The sequence below is a fragment of the Thamnophis elegans genome, chromosome 10, assembly GCF_009769535.1.
Source record: "Thamnophis elegans isolate rThaEle1 chromosome 10, rThaEle1.pri, whole genome shotgun sequence".
Taxonomy (NCBI): Eukaryota; Metazoa; Chordata; class Lepidosauria; order Squamata; family Colubridae; genus Thamnophis; species Thamnophis elegans.
The window spans coordinates 28,829,020-28,847,662 of record NC_045550.1 but is presented as its reverse complement, the minus strand read 5'-3'; the positions used below and the strand labels follow the sequence as shown (position 1 = coordinate 28,847,662).

General features: G+C 36.4%; 1 protein-coding gene across 1 annotated transcript in view; it reads left to right on the top strand.

Moving 5' to 3' along the window:
- Positions 1-18,643, top strand: part of KIF1A (kinesin family member 1A) — a 97,391-nt gene that overhangs the window by 26,636 nt on the left and 52,112 nt on the right. The window contains exons 3-14 of the mRNA XM_032225371.1: positions 2,896-2,972; positions 4,055-4,234; positions 5,129-5,194; positions 5,834-6,012; positions 6,731-6,842; positions 7,719-7,796; positions 10,366-10,431; positions 11,641-11,658; positions 13,596-13,671; positions 14,043-14,121; positions 14,900-15,042; positions 16,165-16,191. Coding sequence (XP_032081262.1) covers positions 2,896-2,972; positions 4,055-4,234; positions 5,129-5,194; positions 5,834-6,012; positions 6,731-6,842; positions 7,719-7,796; positions 10,366-10,431; positions 11,641-11,658; positions 13,596-13,671; positions 14,043-14,121; positions 14,900-15,042; positions 16,165-16,191 — 1,101 coding nt within the window. The remainder of the gene's footprint in view (positions 1-2,895; positions 2,973-4,054; positions 4,235-5,128; positions 5,195-5,833; positions 6,013-6,730; positions 6,843-7,718; positions 7,797-10,365; positions 10,432-11,640; positions 11,659-13,595; positions 13,672-14,042; positions 14,122-14,899; positions 15,043-16,164; positions 16,192-18,643) is intronic.

The following is an 18,643-nucleotide window of genomic DNA, read 5'->3' as shown; positions in this document are numbered from 1 at the left end:
CAGGCAACACCTACAGAAGAGGTTCCAAAACTTTTTGAAACCCACCACTGGTCCTTGAATATGATTATTCTACACTATCATGCTCATATTTATAAAACTCAGTGCCTCTGTGAAAGGTAAGGATGACTAATGCGTTTGTGGTGCTATCAGAACATTGCGTGTGTTGAAGTTGTTTTAACGCAAAACAAAGGTGCCTTTTAAAAAACAAGTTTACATCCTATTCTTATGCATGCCAGTGCTGTGTGTGAGGTAATTTAAGGTGGTTCTGACAAGTGTCATCGGCATCTTCATATCCGGTCACATGGGCGGCAAGCCACTCCCATCCGGTCACATGGGTGGCAAGCCACTCCCACAAAGGAGGCCACACCCACAGAGTAGGTTCGAACAATTTTTGAAACCCACCACTGCTTCAAATGCAACATATCCAGCTGGCCGGTACTCCCCTCCCCCACCAACCTTTCTGGCACCTGCCTTTTCCTATCTCCTTTTAGCTGTCGCCACCAATATCTTTATATCAAATTGACTTTTTCCAACATTGTTAGATGATCATCCATCACAGTAAGGCCACAATTTATTGAAGTAAATTTCTTAAGTATTACATAACCCAAATTTGCTTTGGGTTATATAATACTTTGGTTTATGAAGAGCTATTGCTTATTCTTATTTTTCTATATTATGCAAAATGCTGTTTAATCCAAAAAGGAATATTGTGATTGATATCCCTGTCTATGTTCCAGGCTTATTTTAGAACCAATTTATCATTCCTCATTTCAGAATAACAAGAAACTGTGCCATTAGTATTTGTCACCTGTTTTTAGAACTGTTTCTAAGAACGGATAGATTTCTCCCAGGCAGGCTAGATTGGAAAAAATAACAAGCCCACAGTAATTCAAGAACATCTAACAAAGAATTTGAAGAACTAAGATGACAATGAATTAATGATTGTAGTGTATCAAAAGTGGCTCCTATACATGATGAATTCAGGGTTCATTTGTTGCACTTCCTTGTAGTTGTAGTATGTAAAATGCTGGATACCCCCTTCTCTTTGAGTGGGCGGCCAATTATCCATCTGTCTTTTGCTGTGATGAGGGTCAGATCTGATTCCCAGTTTTTTCCCATGAGTAAGTGAAAATCAACTCTCCAAAAGTCACAACAAAGCATCATGGGCTGCATGTTCCCAAGAGCTTCAATTCTATCTTAGACTCCTGATATAGAAGTCTTGGTGTTATTTTTCCGTATGTTTTCAAATGAAATGTTCTCTCAGGCAGAGAAAAAAGATCACATGTCACTAGGGCATTGATAGGACTGATGCAAGATTTTTATTGTTTCACTTGGCTAATCTGAGAGTTGTATCCTAGCACCTTTTGTAACATTATAAAGGCACCTCACAGATTATGAACATCCCTACAAAAAAGTTGGGAGTAGATAATTCTACACTTGTCTCGTAGTGCTTAATCCTAGATGCAATAGACCAATACATCACTTTCATTCTTTCTGACTTGAGAATTGTTTTCTCCCCATCGACCAAACAAACTGAACATAGGTAATATCCATTTAAGTTAGTAAGTATTCTTCATTTCAACTAAGTAAATGAAATATTCTTTTGAAATCATACAAAATAGGTATAGGAAGTTGGCAGCCCTCCCATTAGCAATTCAACAATACCCGCAGGGCACCTCTTCCCCACTTCTGTTACCAAAAAAGGCATTAGAGAAAGTTGGAGTCTCATATAAAGGGCTTTCAAAGAAAAAAAGGGAGGAATTATTAAAAGAATAAGGCATTTATACCTTGCCTTTTTCTTCTATGGTATAAATTTCAGAGGTAGCTAGACAGTTGCAGATACTGTATATACATCATGAGAAATTCCAGCAGATGATAAAAAGTGGAAGAGATACCTGGTCACTTTTGTTCTCTGATATACAAAAGCAATTTAAATATCATTATGTCTCAATTTTTCTGAACCTAGTACCTTATTTTTTTTCCTATTACTTTTCCAGTAAAAATAAGGAAGAAATTACCCCAAATATATCAACAAATTAAAAAGTGATCTTGTGATCTTTCATTATTATATAATTAATCAAATAATTGTTAGATATATTATATTACAAGATCACCTGTAGTTGAATATGCTACTTGAAAATTATAAACATTTTAATCCAAAATAAATGATTTATATTGGCAGCTGATAAACCCTTCCTCATTTTCCATGGTTAACGATATCCATCTATTTGACCTTATACAGAATCAATTTATACCCAGAGAGTTACACATTTCTGCTTCAGTCTATGGATTTCTTACACGTGCCTAACATTTAATATAATAAAGATTCATATTAGGCTATTTGCTATGTAAGTGGTATGTGTAAATTTATTCACTGTAGTAAATTTTATGAATGTCTGTAGGGAAATAATCTATCTATAATGACAGCTACTTATATTTTTCTTTGGTGAAAAAATGTACTGAAGGAAAGGTTTGAGAATACAATATATGAAGGTATTTTTTTGCATTCTTAAGTAAACACTTGTTGCCTTTTCTCCCATTACTTCATGAATACAATATCGGACATTTGTTAGAAAACTTAGAGCACAGTTTTTTGACTTGTCTGTCTAAGAGAAAAGAGGTTTTAAAGATTTTCTTTGCATATTTGTTACTTGATTTTGCAATGCCAAATCATGATGCATTTAGCCAGTTCAGAATCATAAAGGAGTTTTCATGTTGAACCTCAACTATTCTTGAGGGCACATAGAATGTTAACTTTCTAGGAGTTTCAAGTATAAACTGTTTTTCAAATTCATATATTGGATAGCTTTATGAAATTGGATACTTCTGTTTATTGGATCAAGAAATGATGTTTGCTAGTTCTACATATAATGTTTATACTCTGCTTCTTCCTAGCTATCGTTAATCCAAAGCAGCCCAAAGAGACACCCAAAAGTTTCAACTTTGACTATTCCTACTGGTCTCACACAACTGTAAGTAGATACTAGGGCACAAAGAAGGGAAGGTTGGCTGCGGGGTTTATATTTTATATATTTTATATTCTTTCCAATTCAGCTGAATCTTGGAAAAAATATGTAAATGTGGATTGAACTTTGTTGCGTCATTCTGTTAACATGGGAACACAGCTTGACTAGAAAAACGTATCCTACAGGAGAAGCAGTTGGCAGCAGCTTAAAAAGTTAGCAATTACTCCATTTTAAACGTCCTCCTTCTAATGTGACCAAGAACATATGCCTTGCAGGTTGCGTTCACATTGCATACATCTATACTGATGGTGGCATTGCTGGTAAAAGGGCTAGAAAGCCTTCCAGAAGCAAAGCTCCTTACCTATAGTCTGGAGACTTGAGCCAAGAATTATTAAGAAAAAACTATGTTTGTATGTATGTATGTACATATGTACCAGTAGTCCTAGATTTACAATTGGGATTGGAATTTTGGTCGCTAAGTGATGTGGTCATTAAGCAAATCATCATGTGATTTTACCCACTTTTATGACCATTTCTATCTATCATAGTCATTACATGAATCACTGCAGTCATGAAACAAATCACATGGTTGTTAAGCAAATCTAGCTTCCCTAATTGATTTTGCTTGTCTGAAGCCAGCTGGGAAAGTAGCATATTGTGATCACATGACCACAAGATGCCGCAACAGACATAAATGCGAGCAGATATGGAAGCACCTGAATTGTGGCCCCATGACTGCAGAATTGGTGCTATGGTCTTTTGAGGACAGTTGTAAGACACTTTTCCCAGGGCCATTTCAACCATTGTTAAACATAAGATTGCAAGTCAGGTATTTAATGAATTTGGAATAGTATACTATTCTGGTAAAAATATATACTTCTCTATCAAGAGAGAAGGTATTATTGCCCTCTAAGTGTTTGGATAGCAACAGTCATTTATCCCAGTCAGAATGGCCAATGATGAAGCTTTGTGAGGATTAGACTAGAACATCTGGAGGCTTCAAGATGATTATATTGTGCAGAGGGAGAAAATATTTTTCCTCTTTCCTTTGTCTTTCTCAGTGATCTCTGTTTCTTTTTTCTGAGCAGCCTGAAGACATAAATTATGCTTCACAAAAACAAGTGTACTTGGACATTGGAGAGGAGATGCTGCAGCATGCTTTTGAAGGTTATAATGTCTGCATTTTTGCCTATGGCCAGACTGGGGCTGGCAAGTCATATACAATGATGGGTAGACAAGAGAAGGACCAACAAGGCATAATTCCCCAGGTAATAATGACAATGTGAAATACCTCAAAGTAAGAAACAAATCCAAGAAAATAATGTTTGGGATGGGAAGCATGTGAAGTAGTTAATGAGCAACAATCAAGAAAGGGGCGGAAGCATAAAATCCCATAATAGCAATAGCAAGTTAGACTTATATACCGCTTCATAGGGCTTTCAGCCCTCTCTAAGCGGTTTACAGAGTCAGCATATTGCCCCCAACAACAATCTGGGTCCTCATTTTACCTACCTCGGAAGGATGGAAGGCTGAGTCAACCTTGAGCCTGGTGGGATTTGAACAGCCGAACTGCTGAACTGCAGTCAGCTGAAGTAGCCTGCAGTGCTGCATTTAACCACTGCGCCACCTTGGCTCTTAACATCCATAACATCTTCAAAGAACAGAATGGTGTGGCATGGGTAGAATTGAGCAACAGTTGATGGAAAGAAAAGAAGAATTTATCCCTGATTGTCAGAAATTCAAGAAAGAGGAGCAGTAGAAAGTATAGAATTGATTTATTTGGTTTCAACTAAAAGTTTTGTCATAGTAAGGAGACCTCTGAGTTGATCACTGGCTGCAATTGGCCGCTATTAGTACATGAGTTCAACAGTTTGTATGTTTGTACAGCTTAGAAAACAATAGAAATGTTTGAGTTGCAAGATGTAGTTTCTGGGAATAGTTCCTTCTGCAATATCACACCTCTTATTAAAAAGGTTCAGTCAAGATTTGGTTGGAATTTACATTTTATCCAGATCACTTTTTCCCAATTAATAAGAAGCCTTTCCCCAAATATTATGTTGGGGAAAATATTTCTTTTTACAAACAGTTTGAAAATTTAAATGATGCAGATGACACTATTGTTACAGAAGTGTAACATTTTTTGTCTTTCTCATACTATGCAGCTGTGCGAGGATCTCTTCTCTCGAATCAATGACACAACAAATGACAATATGTCCTACTCAGTGGAGGTACAGGCTGCTATTTTTCAATGCTATCATTTTTATACATAGTTTTGAGCAACAAAAGAAACTTTATGATGCTGTGGTTTCAGAAATATATAAAGTTGAAGAAAAATGCATTTGCCAAAAAAAGCTATCTAATAATGTATTTCTGAATTCTCAGATTTGTTTCATAACATGTGTGGACAACTGTTTTATGGTCAAGGATAATTATTAAATAGTTGTTTGTTGTTATTATTATTTGTTGGGGAGAATCTTTGATGCAATAATTATTCAGTGATAGTACAGAGGTCAGAATTTTCAGCCTCTTTAATATTTTTCCATTTTTGAAAGTATAAAATAAGATCATTAAGCATATTGGGAAGTAAACACACTCACTTATGCTTTTCTGATCTTGGGAGAAAATTGTACAGACAATACTTACTGATTTGGTGGTTTATTCTGAGGCAGGGATGAAAAGAAAGGACAAGAACCAGGAGATAGGATGAACAAGAGCTCCTGCCTGCAAGTCTTATAGATCATCAGGGTTGGTTTTTTGTTCTGGGTTGACAATGTCATATCAGTCAGTGCCCACAAGATATTTAGCTGCCTCCTGTGCTTCTCTTGCTCTTATGTTTATTAAATGAGTAAGTGCATTTTGTCCTATAGGTGAGTTACATGGAAATATACTGTGAACGTGTACGTGACCTCCTCAATCCCAAGAATAAAGGAAACCTGAGGGTCAGAGAGCACCCACTCCTTGGACCATATGTTGAAGATCTCTCAAAACTAGCTGTTACTTCATATAATGACATTCAGGATTTAATGGACTCTGGAAACAAAGCAAGGTAAAAAGAACAACGAAGAAAATGTATCTCATTCTGGTATTCCTATAAAATCATTCAGAATTATTATTTTTAGTCAAGTCCTTCACAGGAATTTCATTCTGATAAAAATATTAGGAAGTTGAGTTTTTCGACAGAGAATATTTTGATAGCCCTGATACAAGGAGCTAACCCTAATTTAAATAATTCAAAACAAGAAAGGGTGTAGAGTATGGTCCCATGATTGGCCTTATGAAGATGTTGCTGGATGGATTGAAGACCAAGTTCTTTTGTGAGTCTTAGGGAATTTTATACTTTACCCTATTGGATATACAGATTAGCAGCAATCGCTCTATAGCTAGAGCAAGAAAGAATGAGTAAATTGCATTGGGATGGAGTTAAAAAAAAGATGAGGCTAAGGATTCCCAGCTCTAGAGATATAAAAGAGTCACATCTTTATATAGATCTGGTAGGGATTCAATTTGTACTCTTTTTTTCTTCCAATTTTACTTCTGATAAAATTAATTATTTTTTATTCATTTATATACAAGTACTGTAATTTACTATGTCAGTTTTCCATAACAGTTATGAATTCTGAGAAATACAGTAATAGATCTGAAAGGTTCTAACTGAGGAAAGATATTTTAAACATCTGTTACACTAAAAGTATTTGCTTGTTCTTATCAACTTTACTTTCCTGACAAGAAATGTAAATAAATTCCCTGCTACTCTTCTTCAATAGGACAGTAGCAGCCACTAACATGAATGAAACCAGCAGCCGCTCGCATGCGGTTTTCAATATTATCTTCACTCAGAAGAGACACGATGCAGAGACAGACGTCACCACTGAGAAGGTGAACTGAAAAATTAGTATGCATTGATATTCTGGCCAAGAGCACTCAGGCGTGCAGTCTGATACCATCTCACTTGTAATTACTGTCCAGCCATTATAAAGACACTCAGCTCAGCTGTCAGTTGGACTAAATTGGTGATACATTGAAGAGAGTAGTAAAAAGCATAAGTGCACAGGGAGCAAACAGAAAATATCTCCCCCCCCCCCCGCATTTAATTTTGGTCACATATCCATAGACAGTCTTTCTCTGCGTTGAGAAAAGATAGGAGACTTTGAGGGAAAGTTTGGTGCAGGAGGAGTCAACACTTTAAAATATAAACAGAAATAGCTTTGTGAGGTTTGATGTGATAGCAGTTAAGTAATAATAGATTAATACTGGAAACCAAATTAAAGATAAAGCTAAACCTCATTTCGGATGGGGTTGCATTGCCTCAGACAGATCCTGTGCACATTTTGGAGGTCCTCCTGAACTCATGACTTCTGCTTAAAGAGGTGCTATCCAGATTCTTGGGAGTATTATGAATGCTAAGAATTTGGGCAGTTTTAATCCCAACACAACACCTATTGTCCACTATCGTTTGAGTTTATTCCACCATATGAATATCCAAGCTTACTTGTTCATTGCTGCTTTCTTATACATTGCCTTGCGTTTTTGTTGATTAAAGTCAGTTTAGTAAGATCTGGGATCATCCCACAGATGGATGTTTTCTGAATTGTGTGGTTGCTAAAATGCTGTGTTCTTATTTTGTTTTTCTCAATTTTTAGACTTCCTTTAATAATATCAAATATTCCATCATGCCTAAGCGCTAGAGAATAATCTGAGAGGCAGATACCATGTTGGACATAAATCAATATTTAATCTGTTTGCTTATTTCAGGTCAGCAAAATCAGCTTGGTGGATCTTGCAGGAAGTGAACGGGCTGACTCCACAGGAGCAAAAGGCACCAGACTTAAGGTAAAGAAGGAAGAAAAACCTGGACTAAGTGAGATATTTATGTAAATATCTTTGCTTAAGAAAGGATTAATTTTGAAAACTGTGAATGAGATTATTCTTTGAAAAGCTACAGATTTATCCTGATAGAAAAACCTGTAGTACTATAAATCAAAATATATTGTGTAGCTCTTATATCTTTTCCTTCTTAGTGTTGTTTGTTGGCCTTTCATGGTTAGGAAAATGAAAATGAAAGAAGTGCTTGGAAAACAAGGGAAGGCTATGTATGAAAAAATATTACATAGGATCATCCTTCCTATTATATAATTATGTGAATGAGGCAAGAGTTCTGCCTGATGAAAGACTTGCCAGAAGTGTGAGAAGGGCTAACTAACTGTGATATAATTCACTGTGACAATTGCTATTCATCTACCGTTTACATCTACTGTATTTATTCATTCTGTTATTTTCTTTATGGGACATAGTATCCAAAACTTGATTGGCTTGCCTCTGCCTTCCCCAACCTGGTTCCTTTGGATGTGCTGGGAATCCAGTTTTTAGAATTCACAACCAGCAGTATTGACTAGAAATTTTGGGAGTGCAGTCCTAAAATATCTGAATGTTTTTTGGAACTCTTCAGTGACATCCTAGATTGGCATACATACTGTACATACAGTATGTAGTAGCTCTCTTATGAAAGGAAAGAAAGGAAAGGAAAGAATGGCAAAATTATCCACCAGTAGTTTTGAATAAACAAAGCAATATTTGAATGTGTGATATACCGTATATACTCGAGTATAAGCCGACCCGAATATAAGCCGAGGCACCTAATTTTACCCCAAAAAGCTGGAAAAGTTATTGACTCGAGTATAAGCCTAGGGTGGGAAATGCAGCAGCTACTGGTAAATTTCAAAAATAAAAATAGATACCAATAATGTTTTTGAATAAATAAATATTATTTATTTATAAATAAATAACTAGCTCTGTAAGTGGAAAAGAGGGTCAATAAAAACAATATGGTATCAACAATAACTTTAAATGTACAAAAACCTTAGCTCATTCAGCAACCAAGCTAAAACATAAGAGTTAAAATCCTTCAAAACTGGATTCCTCCTCATCATCTGTATGTCCAAACAGAGCTTCAGCATTAGCTAGTGTGAGGTTATCAGCATAGACATTGTCATCATCACTGAGTTCGCAGTCATCACCATCAGAGCTGTAGAGCTCATACACACTCCTGTGCACACACTCCCTCTTTCTTTCTCTCTTCCCTCCTCTGGATTCAATGGGATTTTTAGAAAATCCACACTCCTGTGCACACACTTCCTCTTTCTTTCTTTCTTTCTTTCTTTCTTCCCTCCTCTGGATTCAATGGGTTTAGGAAATCTCCCACCCTCATACACTCCTTCTTTCTTTCTCTCTTCCCTCCTCTGGATTCAATGGGATTTTTAGAAAATCCCCACTCCTGTGCACACACTCCTTCTTTCTTTCTCTCTTCCCTCCTCTGGATTCAATGGGATTTTTAGAAAATCCCCACTCCTGTGCACACACTTCTTCTTTCTTTCTTTCTTTCTTCCCTCCTCTGGATTCAATGGGGTTTTTAGAAAATCCCCACTCCTGTGCACACACTTCTTCTTTCTTTCTTTCTTCCCTCCTCTGGATTCAATGGGATTTTTAGAAAATCCACACTCCTGTGCACACACTCCCTCTTTCTTTCTCTCTTCTTTATAGCTAAATTTGATACCATTAAAAATTAAATAGGATTAAAATCTGTGGTTTATAATTTACCAGTTGTGTCCACCCCACTCCTTTCACCAGCGTTAGCCCGCTGCACCAAGGGGGGCACGTAAGAGGAAGGGGAAAATACAAGAATGCATCTAAGTGGGCAAGTTCACAGCATGCGCGCCCGCACGTCTGAGACAGGGCATAAAAAGGGGAAAAAAGGCTGATTGGACCCAGCTCTGTTTGGGGCGCAGGCGTGGCGCGGCAGCAGTTTTTCAGGCTGCTCCCAGATGGGAAGGGAGGGGGATTGTAAACCCCTTCTACACCCTGGCTCCTCCTCTTCCAGAGTTCAGGCTCTCTTTCTTTCTTTCTTTCTTTTTTTCTTTCTTTGAAAGAGAAGCCCAAATTAGCCAAAGGGGGGAAAGCGAGCGAGCAAGGGACCCCAGGAAACTAGACTCGCTTGGCTGGACTACGTACGCTCCTTGGCTTAGTTGCTTTCCGCACGCCTGTTAATATATTCACGGAAACAAACCGCGGCAGTTTTCCCCAAGGGCAATGCCGAAGAGCAGAGCCCGGAGAGAAACCAAGGAAGAGCGGCGGGGCTGGCGGTGGCCGGCTGGTTCACCTCCTCCTCCTCCAACAGGCAACAGCACTGCCGGATCCAGTTGTAGACTCGAGTATAAGCCGAGGCGGCTTTTTTCAGCCCAAAAAGTGGGCTGAAAAACTCGGCTTATACTCGAGTATATACGGTAATTCTAAATCCTGGTAGTTCTGGTGAGTTAGTAATACAGCACCTTAAATAGGTTTTTGTGCAATTTTTTAAAATCAAAATTCAATGACCCACACTGATTGTATATCCTTATTTTCACAGGAAGGAGCAAATATCAATAAATCACTAACAACCTTAGGAAAAGTGATCTCTGCTCTAGCTGAGATGGTAAGGCTTCTATTGAGATAAGTAGAAGAGAATATTTTATTACAATTAAAGTACAAAATTTTATTTTCCCAATTCATTTCACAGATGCTTGAGTAAAAGTATTACTCAGCCTTTTGATTTCTGGGGAAAAAAGCCATATTTAGTTTTCTCCAGAAGTCAAATCACTAATCTGCTAATGGAGAAGAAACTTTATACAGAATTCATTCTGTATTAACCTCCAGCTTCCTTTCCTGTGGAAGCCTGAGAATTCAGGTTAAAATATTCAAGGACTCATCTTGAGAATTAAAATTAAAATAATCAATTTTGAAGGTTACTTATCGATGTCTTGACACCGATACATTAATTTCTATTTTTGCCTATGGAGGAACATAACAACTATATGAATTCACCCCAACAGATTTGAATTCATAGGTTTACTACTTTAGAAAGATTAAGAAATTTCAAAGTACCTTGATACTGTATATGTGCATGTGAATAAGAAAAAATAAATTAATTATAAACATCTATTTACATTATAAATGTAGTATTATTGATATTTATGCACATCTATATGTGTGAAGATGTTTCTGCAGTATTAATTGGATAAGGGATTGCATGTTTTGTCCCTGTGTCCTTTGCTTTGTTCACCAATTTTGCTGTTAGGTGAAGATCTAAATGAGGAACCTGATATATTTGTAGAGATCCCTTCAGTTGGTCAGCAATTGTGCTTCCAAATGCCCAGATAATTATTTCCTTAGGCTTAATTCAGTGCACCAAAATCAGATGGGTAGCAACCCTTTTAATTAAACAGGAACCCTTCATGCAAATAACACAAGAAAGTGGGTGATGAGAACATCCAACAACTATTCTGTGCCAAACATCCAGCATATCTTCTATCTCTCTGAATCATCTTTGTATTTTGTCTATTCTGCAAATGAGCAGGAAAGATATTATGGCATCACAGCAATGTCAGATAATGAGATATGTATAAAATCAGGGGCTGACTGAAGATATGGATTCTGGTCTCTTGGTTCAATCATGTCTGCTTTTGCTCTATTACACTAAAATAGTAAAATAAACTCTGTTTTTGGATTAAGTTAAATGTTTTTCATTGGGAAAAGATACGTAATTGATATAGGGTCACAGTTTAGTTTTCAGATCCAATTTATTAAAACCTGCTTTGGTAACATAAAATCGTGAAATTTTAATTGGTATATGCTTTATTTTCAGGATTCAGGACCAAATAAGGTAAATATCTGTGCTGGGAAAGTAATTATAGGACTGAGTGAAGCTGTTCTGTCTGAAAATTATCCATGTCCAAACATTTCACTTGAAGTGCTTATTTATATATATATAGTTTGTATATCACAACAGAAAAGGACTCTTATAGAACCAGATCACCTTGCAGGTAGTTTCCCAATTCTTTTTAAAGACAGTCCCATGTAGAACACATTACAATAATTTGGACAACTATTATGGATGTGAGCCTCTGTTGCAAAATATTCTGGTCCAAGCAGCGGCTATAACCAACCAAAGAATCAGAGTGATTCTGGACAAATTATAACCGTCTCCTGCTAGGATTAAATATACACATCCAGATATTTGGTTAGGACCTGTAGCCTTCTCTGGGATAGTGGGGTAAAGTTGTGTATCATCAATCTACTCAGTAATGATAACCTCATTGTCCTGTTGTAAGCCAGTCACACTTACACACCAGGGAGTTTAATTGCAAGACTTTGGATAATGCAATTCCAATCCCTAGAAAGGTTTCCTGCAAAGGTTCCAAGTGATCAGAATGTAAGTGGGAAAAGAAAAACCATAATCAGATCATCATTTAGAAATCTAAGAGTTCAAATACAGATTGCTATCCAGTCCAGGTTCTAAGAGGCAGAATTTTTGTAGTCTAAGAGTGCAGAAGACAAACACAGATATTTTAGTGAGTGGAATTGTTTTTGCTGACAATAGTTTTGAATCAGTACATACTGTGAATGTAGACGATCAAGGATGGAATAGACTTTGCTGTTCTCTTATTTTTTTTCTTAGCATCATCTGGAATATAATGCAGCATTAATCTGTTGTATTTCTTCCTAATATTAAAAAATGTGTTTCAACAGGTTCAACCATAATTTTCCTAATAGAGTAGTGGTCAGGGTTAGGAAAAATACAATTGAAAAAAGATTTTTTTAAAAATCTTCCATATTTGGCTTTATTGCCTTTGAGGAATGAAACACATCAGAACAGCAGATATTGTGCAGAAACTCAATGCAGAAGAAAAACGAGGTTATCCTTTTAAACAGTGCTGCTATCATTTTGTATTTTAACTTCTACTGCATGATGATCTGACCATTAGACAACTTCCCACACCAAGTGACCTTTCCCAGCCTGGTGCCTTCCCGATATTTTTTAGATTAAAATCTTGACATTATAGAATAGCGGAAATTATAACATGTTGCGGAACAAACTCTAAGCAAAGCTCAATTTGAAAGTCTTAATAAAAGTTGGAGATAGATTAATAAACCTCTGATTATGGAGCAAGGAATAAAACACTTGCTTAGACACTAGATTAGCTTGAGATCTGGTTGGATTTATCAATGAAAGCAAGAAAGAACAGTATTACCGGCAAGAAATTAGTATTAATGCAAAGTTAGAAATAATTACAAGATCATTTTTGAGGAGTTTATTTTGTTTTTTTGTGTGACTTTTGGTAGTAGATCATGGGGAAAATGTGAAAGTTTTGTCAAACAGAAAACTCAGTATCATTTATTTCTGTGGTGACCGGTAGCGAAATGATAATGATTTTAGACTGGCTAAATTTATTTTGAAGGGTCACATTTGTTATTTTAAGAGCAATGTATAGTCATAGGCACAGTAAGAACTAACTTTTATAAGTTGTGTTAGTTTTGTTCCTATGAAAATCATGCTGAATAGAATACAAGCCTTCCTGAGTTCTGAAAATCTTAAATGTTTCATGATTTTTATAAGACAATAGTCACTTATAGAATGCACAATTCTTTCTCTAGAAAATAAGCTTTTTTGGTTATGTACACAGTTGAATTTAGAGAAGGAAATTAATTCTATTTTTAAAAAGAGATCATTGCTTTTTCTTCCTTTGTATTAGAGTTAAAGAACTTTGATTCACACAGACATTAGTATCAGTTCAATGTTGTATTCTCTCTTTCTTGCAGAATAAGAAGAAAAAAAAGTCAGACTTTATTCCATATCGTGACTCAGTACTTACTTGGCTGCTCCGAGAAAATCTAGGTAGGCTTTTTTTTCTCAACATGTCACCTACATTCTATCTTATTTCTCAGCCAAGGTCTAAATAATGAATCTCCCAAGTCTTCTGCTTGTGAATTGTGAAACCTTCTTTTATGATTTTCTTTATTCAGCTCCTGTTTCTACAAGTGAGGAAAGTAGTTGAGTTGTCTGAAATCTAATAGTAACATTTTCAATTCCTTAAAGTACTTGCCAATATCCTGCACATAAAGATGGGATGAATGTTAAGAGTCTTCTTAATTTGGGAGACCTGGATGAATGAGCAGACAGTGCATAGGAAGAGAAAGAAGATAAATATCTACTTTCTGAGCTGTGTTCAATTTTATCAGTCATTGTGTTGTGTGTTCTCTGTACAGGTGGTAACTCCCGGACTGCTATGGTTGCTGCTCTCAGCCCTGCTGATATTAATTATGATGAGACTCTCAGCACCTTAAGGTAGAATATTTATAAAAGGTTTCTCATTCTTTTAATTATGAACTAGACTAAACTTTGTGAAATAGCATTGAATTCATTGCATTATCCTTTTTTTTTTTTTTAATTTTTCTTGGAGGGAAATGTGCTTTCATATATATTTTATCCTTTATGATTTCATATATATATATATATATATATATATATGTATGTATGTATGTATGTATGTATGTATGTATGTATGTATGTATATATTCCCTTATTCATGTTGAAAATATACAGTATATTCTATACATAGGGCCCAGAACAGTTTCATTGTGCTATCTTTTGCTTGGCAATGCATAGGGGTAAAAGTTGAGTCATGGTGACAAATTTCTCTCTCTGAAGTTGGATTGAGGTTCTAATCGAGTTGAAAGATTGAGGAAAAAAAGAGACTCAGTGCTAACCAGTGCCTGGAGAGTCTCTCTAGAAGAGTTTTGTATTTTCAGGCTTAGAAATACAAATATTGGCAGCTTGAAAGGCTAGTGTTAAAATCATCAGTGTTCTGTGATCCAGATTTTAACTGGATAGGTGACAGAAAGAAATAACCTCTAACCACAGGCCAGTTTTGACTGAGATGTATGGGATGTGACTTGTTTACTTGCTTGATTAATCAAGAATATTTCCTGCATTTTAAGAGAAGTATCTTAGTTTTCTAGGCCTGGGTAAAAGAGATAATCTTAAAATTCTCTTATATATGTCACATTTTATATGGGCTTTTCAGCATATCTTACTTTGTTTAGAATGTGTATTTTCCCCACAGATATGCAGATCGTGCTAAGCAAATCAGATGCAATGCTGTCATTAATGAGGATCCCAACAACAAGCTGATCAGAGAACTTAAAGATGAAGTGGCTCGTCTGAGAGACCTGTTGTATTCCCAAGGCCTGGGAGATATCATAGATAGTATGTTAAAAATCAGTACTTTGGATTGGGCTAAGGCTGTGTGTCTGTATCTTGTCTTTCTCGGTTTACTTCTTCTAGTTGCACATCCAACCTCCACGTTGTCCCTGCTTTCAGTTCATAGTCTCAAAGCCCACTAGATAGCCATGAAGTGACAATAGCAATTTCACACATTATAGTGCCTGTGTTAAGATTCATAAAGCTAACATATCCCAATTCTAAAGGACATGCTGAATACGAATTCTAGCAGTTTGTTATCTTAACATATTTTGAAAGCTTTGCCAACTGTTCAGTGGCCTACAACCACAGGCTCTTTCAATCATAATCTTCATTATCCCTCTACACCTCTACTTCTGAGCAATTATGATTATTCATCCATAGTGGTACAAAGTTATTTAAAATATTTAGTAATTGCTGATAGGATTTATTTAAATCCCCCTACATCCTAATCAGAAAATTGTTTCTCTTTTTACAGCCTACAGCAGTGTGCACTTCCTTACCTGAGAATAAGGAAGGAATTGTTTTATAATGAAGGATATGCATCTCATGGCCTTTCCAGTCAATTCCTTATTGGGGCAATAAGCAGCTTGAACATCTTGTTGCTCTGTTATGCCAAAAGGTCAAAAATTTTCTGTAGGGTTGATTTATTTTTGCCTATAGACTCTTAACCACAACCTTTCTATGGCTAAGAAGATATGATTAGCCCAACTAAATCAATTATCATGAAAAGTATGGTAGCTAAATGAATGGCATGAATCTTCATGGGATAATAGCCATATTATTGATGGAAATGAGTGTAGTTGTTTCCTCCCCTTCTCATGAACTTGTTATCTCTTTCATCAATTATTTTATCCACAGTCTTTTGCTTGAACTTTATGTGGTAACGCTTTATAGTATGGGATCACACATCTCCCCATGTAAAATAAAATCAGGAAAAAACTGCCCCTTTGTAAGGAGGCTGCACTACATTAAAAGAATAGTGATCTAGTTATGTAAAACCCAAGGAGTAAACCTCAAGTTTTCTGGATTTGTGGAAAGGCCCTCAGGTGCTGTTTCTTTATTCCTACAAGATCAACCTACTCTTGTTTTCTTTGTCTTCCCACTCCCTTCTCCTATCTCTCTTAGCTAATCCTGTTCCAGGAGGACCCAAATGTGTGTATTTCCCATGGCTGGTATTTTGTGTGCTTCAATGCTTTTGACAAACTCAGTCTAAGCAAAGGAACAGAACTACAGCATGAGAAATGAATTCAATAGCAAATGTTGGGAAAACCTTTTCTTTTTAGGGCATGTGTTAAGATGGTATATATATACCTTCTTCAAAGGGCAGAGTGGGCCTTTTACAGGAATCCAGCCATATTACTAACTAACTACAAACAATCCACGGAAACTGCTGCTATTAAGTGTACAGATCTGTGGCAAGATACTGGTTTGCTGGGTTTTAGTGTTCAAATCAGAATACTAAATAGTTCTTCCACATTTCTTTCCTTCAAAACATCCAAGGGCACCCACAGGACTTTCCAGAACATGCTATAGAGATTTTTTCCCCCGGACTTATTGTATACTTAGAAAAAAAAATCAATTTAATATCCAAATATATTCCACTCCTGTTGTGTTTGAATTAAGGCACTGCAGCATTCCACTTTAGCTGGGTTGTTGTTGCTTTTTTATCTGCTGATCCTATAAACTCTACTCCATCTCCTTGACTCCAGAAGCATTTTCGTTTGAGTTTGCTCTTGAAATTCCTTTCTCTGTGCTGTAACTATGCGTCCTGCTGCTTGTGCTGCTGCTGTCTCTGCTGCTGCTTCTGCTGGAGCTGGATCAAATGAATTTGTTCTGCTAGGGGAAAAGAAACACCCGCCCCCAAAGCACTAAAACATCTGCTTTAGCCACTATGGGCATAAGTATTACCAGTGATCCGGTTTGGCTCTTCTACTAGCAGTTGTACCTACTAGGAATGCTGTGGGAGTAGTTCAGTTGCTGACTGCATTTGATAAAGCAATCGAGCTTTTGCTGGCATGTTAGAAGGCCTGGAGCCTCTGCCTCTATTTTGAGCAGTTCAGCCTACGCTCTGATCAAATTGGCACAAGGAACTTTCCTGTTGCCCAAATCCAGGCCTGTCTTCCCCGTGGAAGCACAAAGGATCTGTCCCTCCCCCCCCATTTTAATCTGCTGAATAACTTAGAAATATGAATTAGATATATGATGTATGAAATTGAAATTTAAAACTTTGACTGCAGATGCTTACAACTTGTCTGGGTCTCTGTTATTTTAACCCATTAGTCCTGGTCAGAGATCTACAGTTTTCCCATGTCCATTCCCAATAATTTGATATTTATTTTATTCTTCAGTCTAGCCCCTCCATGTGCCAAGATGGTTTGGAACTGCAGTATCTAGTTCAATAAAAAGGATTGTCAGAAAAGTCTAAGAGGGTCTATCATCTATCTATCTATCTATCTATCTATCTATCTATCTATCTATCTATCTATCTATCTCTCTATCTCTCTCTCTCTCTCTCTCTCTCTCTCTCTCTCTCTCTCTCTCTATCTATCTATCTATCTATCTATCTATCTTATCTACCTACCTACCTACCTACCTACCTACCTACCTACCTACCTACCTACCTTCCTTCCTTCCTTCCTTCCTTCCTTCCTTCCTTCTCTCTCTCTCTCTATCTACATCATCATCATATGTCTATCTACATAAGCTCACACCTTTGTACACACTCTTGTACATTCCCATGCATATGTACACACACACACACACACACACACACACACACGCACGCACACATGCAACAGGTGGCAGCAGCACCTACTTAACCTTAGCTGATTTGAAAGTTAACCAGGGTTTAGGGAGGATTTGGATGCAGGGCTATCTGGGGATTATAGGCTTTGGCTAGAGTGGGAAGTCAAAACAATTTCTGGAGAAAAAAATAAGAGTACTTCCTCATCACTCATGTCAGTAGGAGCTGCATAATCTAATTGAAACTTTACTTTTTATTGATAAAATGAGATTTCTGCCTTGTAAAACTCAAAATTTTCATCATTTATCTCAAATATGTGATGCCCATTCTGATACTATAAATAAAGTGCATATCACTGTTTCCCTCATCTATCCAGTTTCAGAAGTGAAAATAAGGAAACAGAATATCAATTTTGGGCATCATTTTAAAGTTTTTGAACATTACAAATTCACCCTTTTTAATCTGATTTGCAAAAATCAGAGGATCCTTCTAAATAAGTACTACCAGGCAACAAAATCTTGTGCATTGATTTTAAAATCCTGAAAAGATGTAAATATTTTTTTTAAAAAAATTAAAGAAATAGTGGGAAAACAATATTGTTTGAAACCTGTATGAAATTTCACATTTGAGATAAACAATTGCCCAATAAAAACATTTTTGGAACCTTTCAGAAAAGAAATATCCTGTTAGGCAACCTATGACTTTTCCTTCTTTCCTCTGAGAATGTTGATCAAAATACTGTAGTCATTGTTATTTTTGTTTTTTGTTTAACTTCTGTTTGTCAAGATGGCTTTTAACGAATAGTAGTATAAAAATGTTTCAAATGACTAAATGTTAATTGGATGCTGAAATTATATTGTT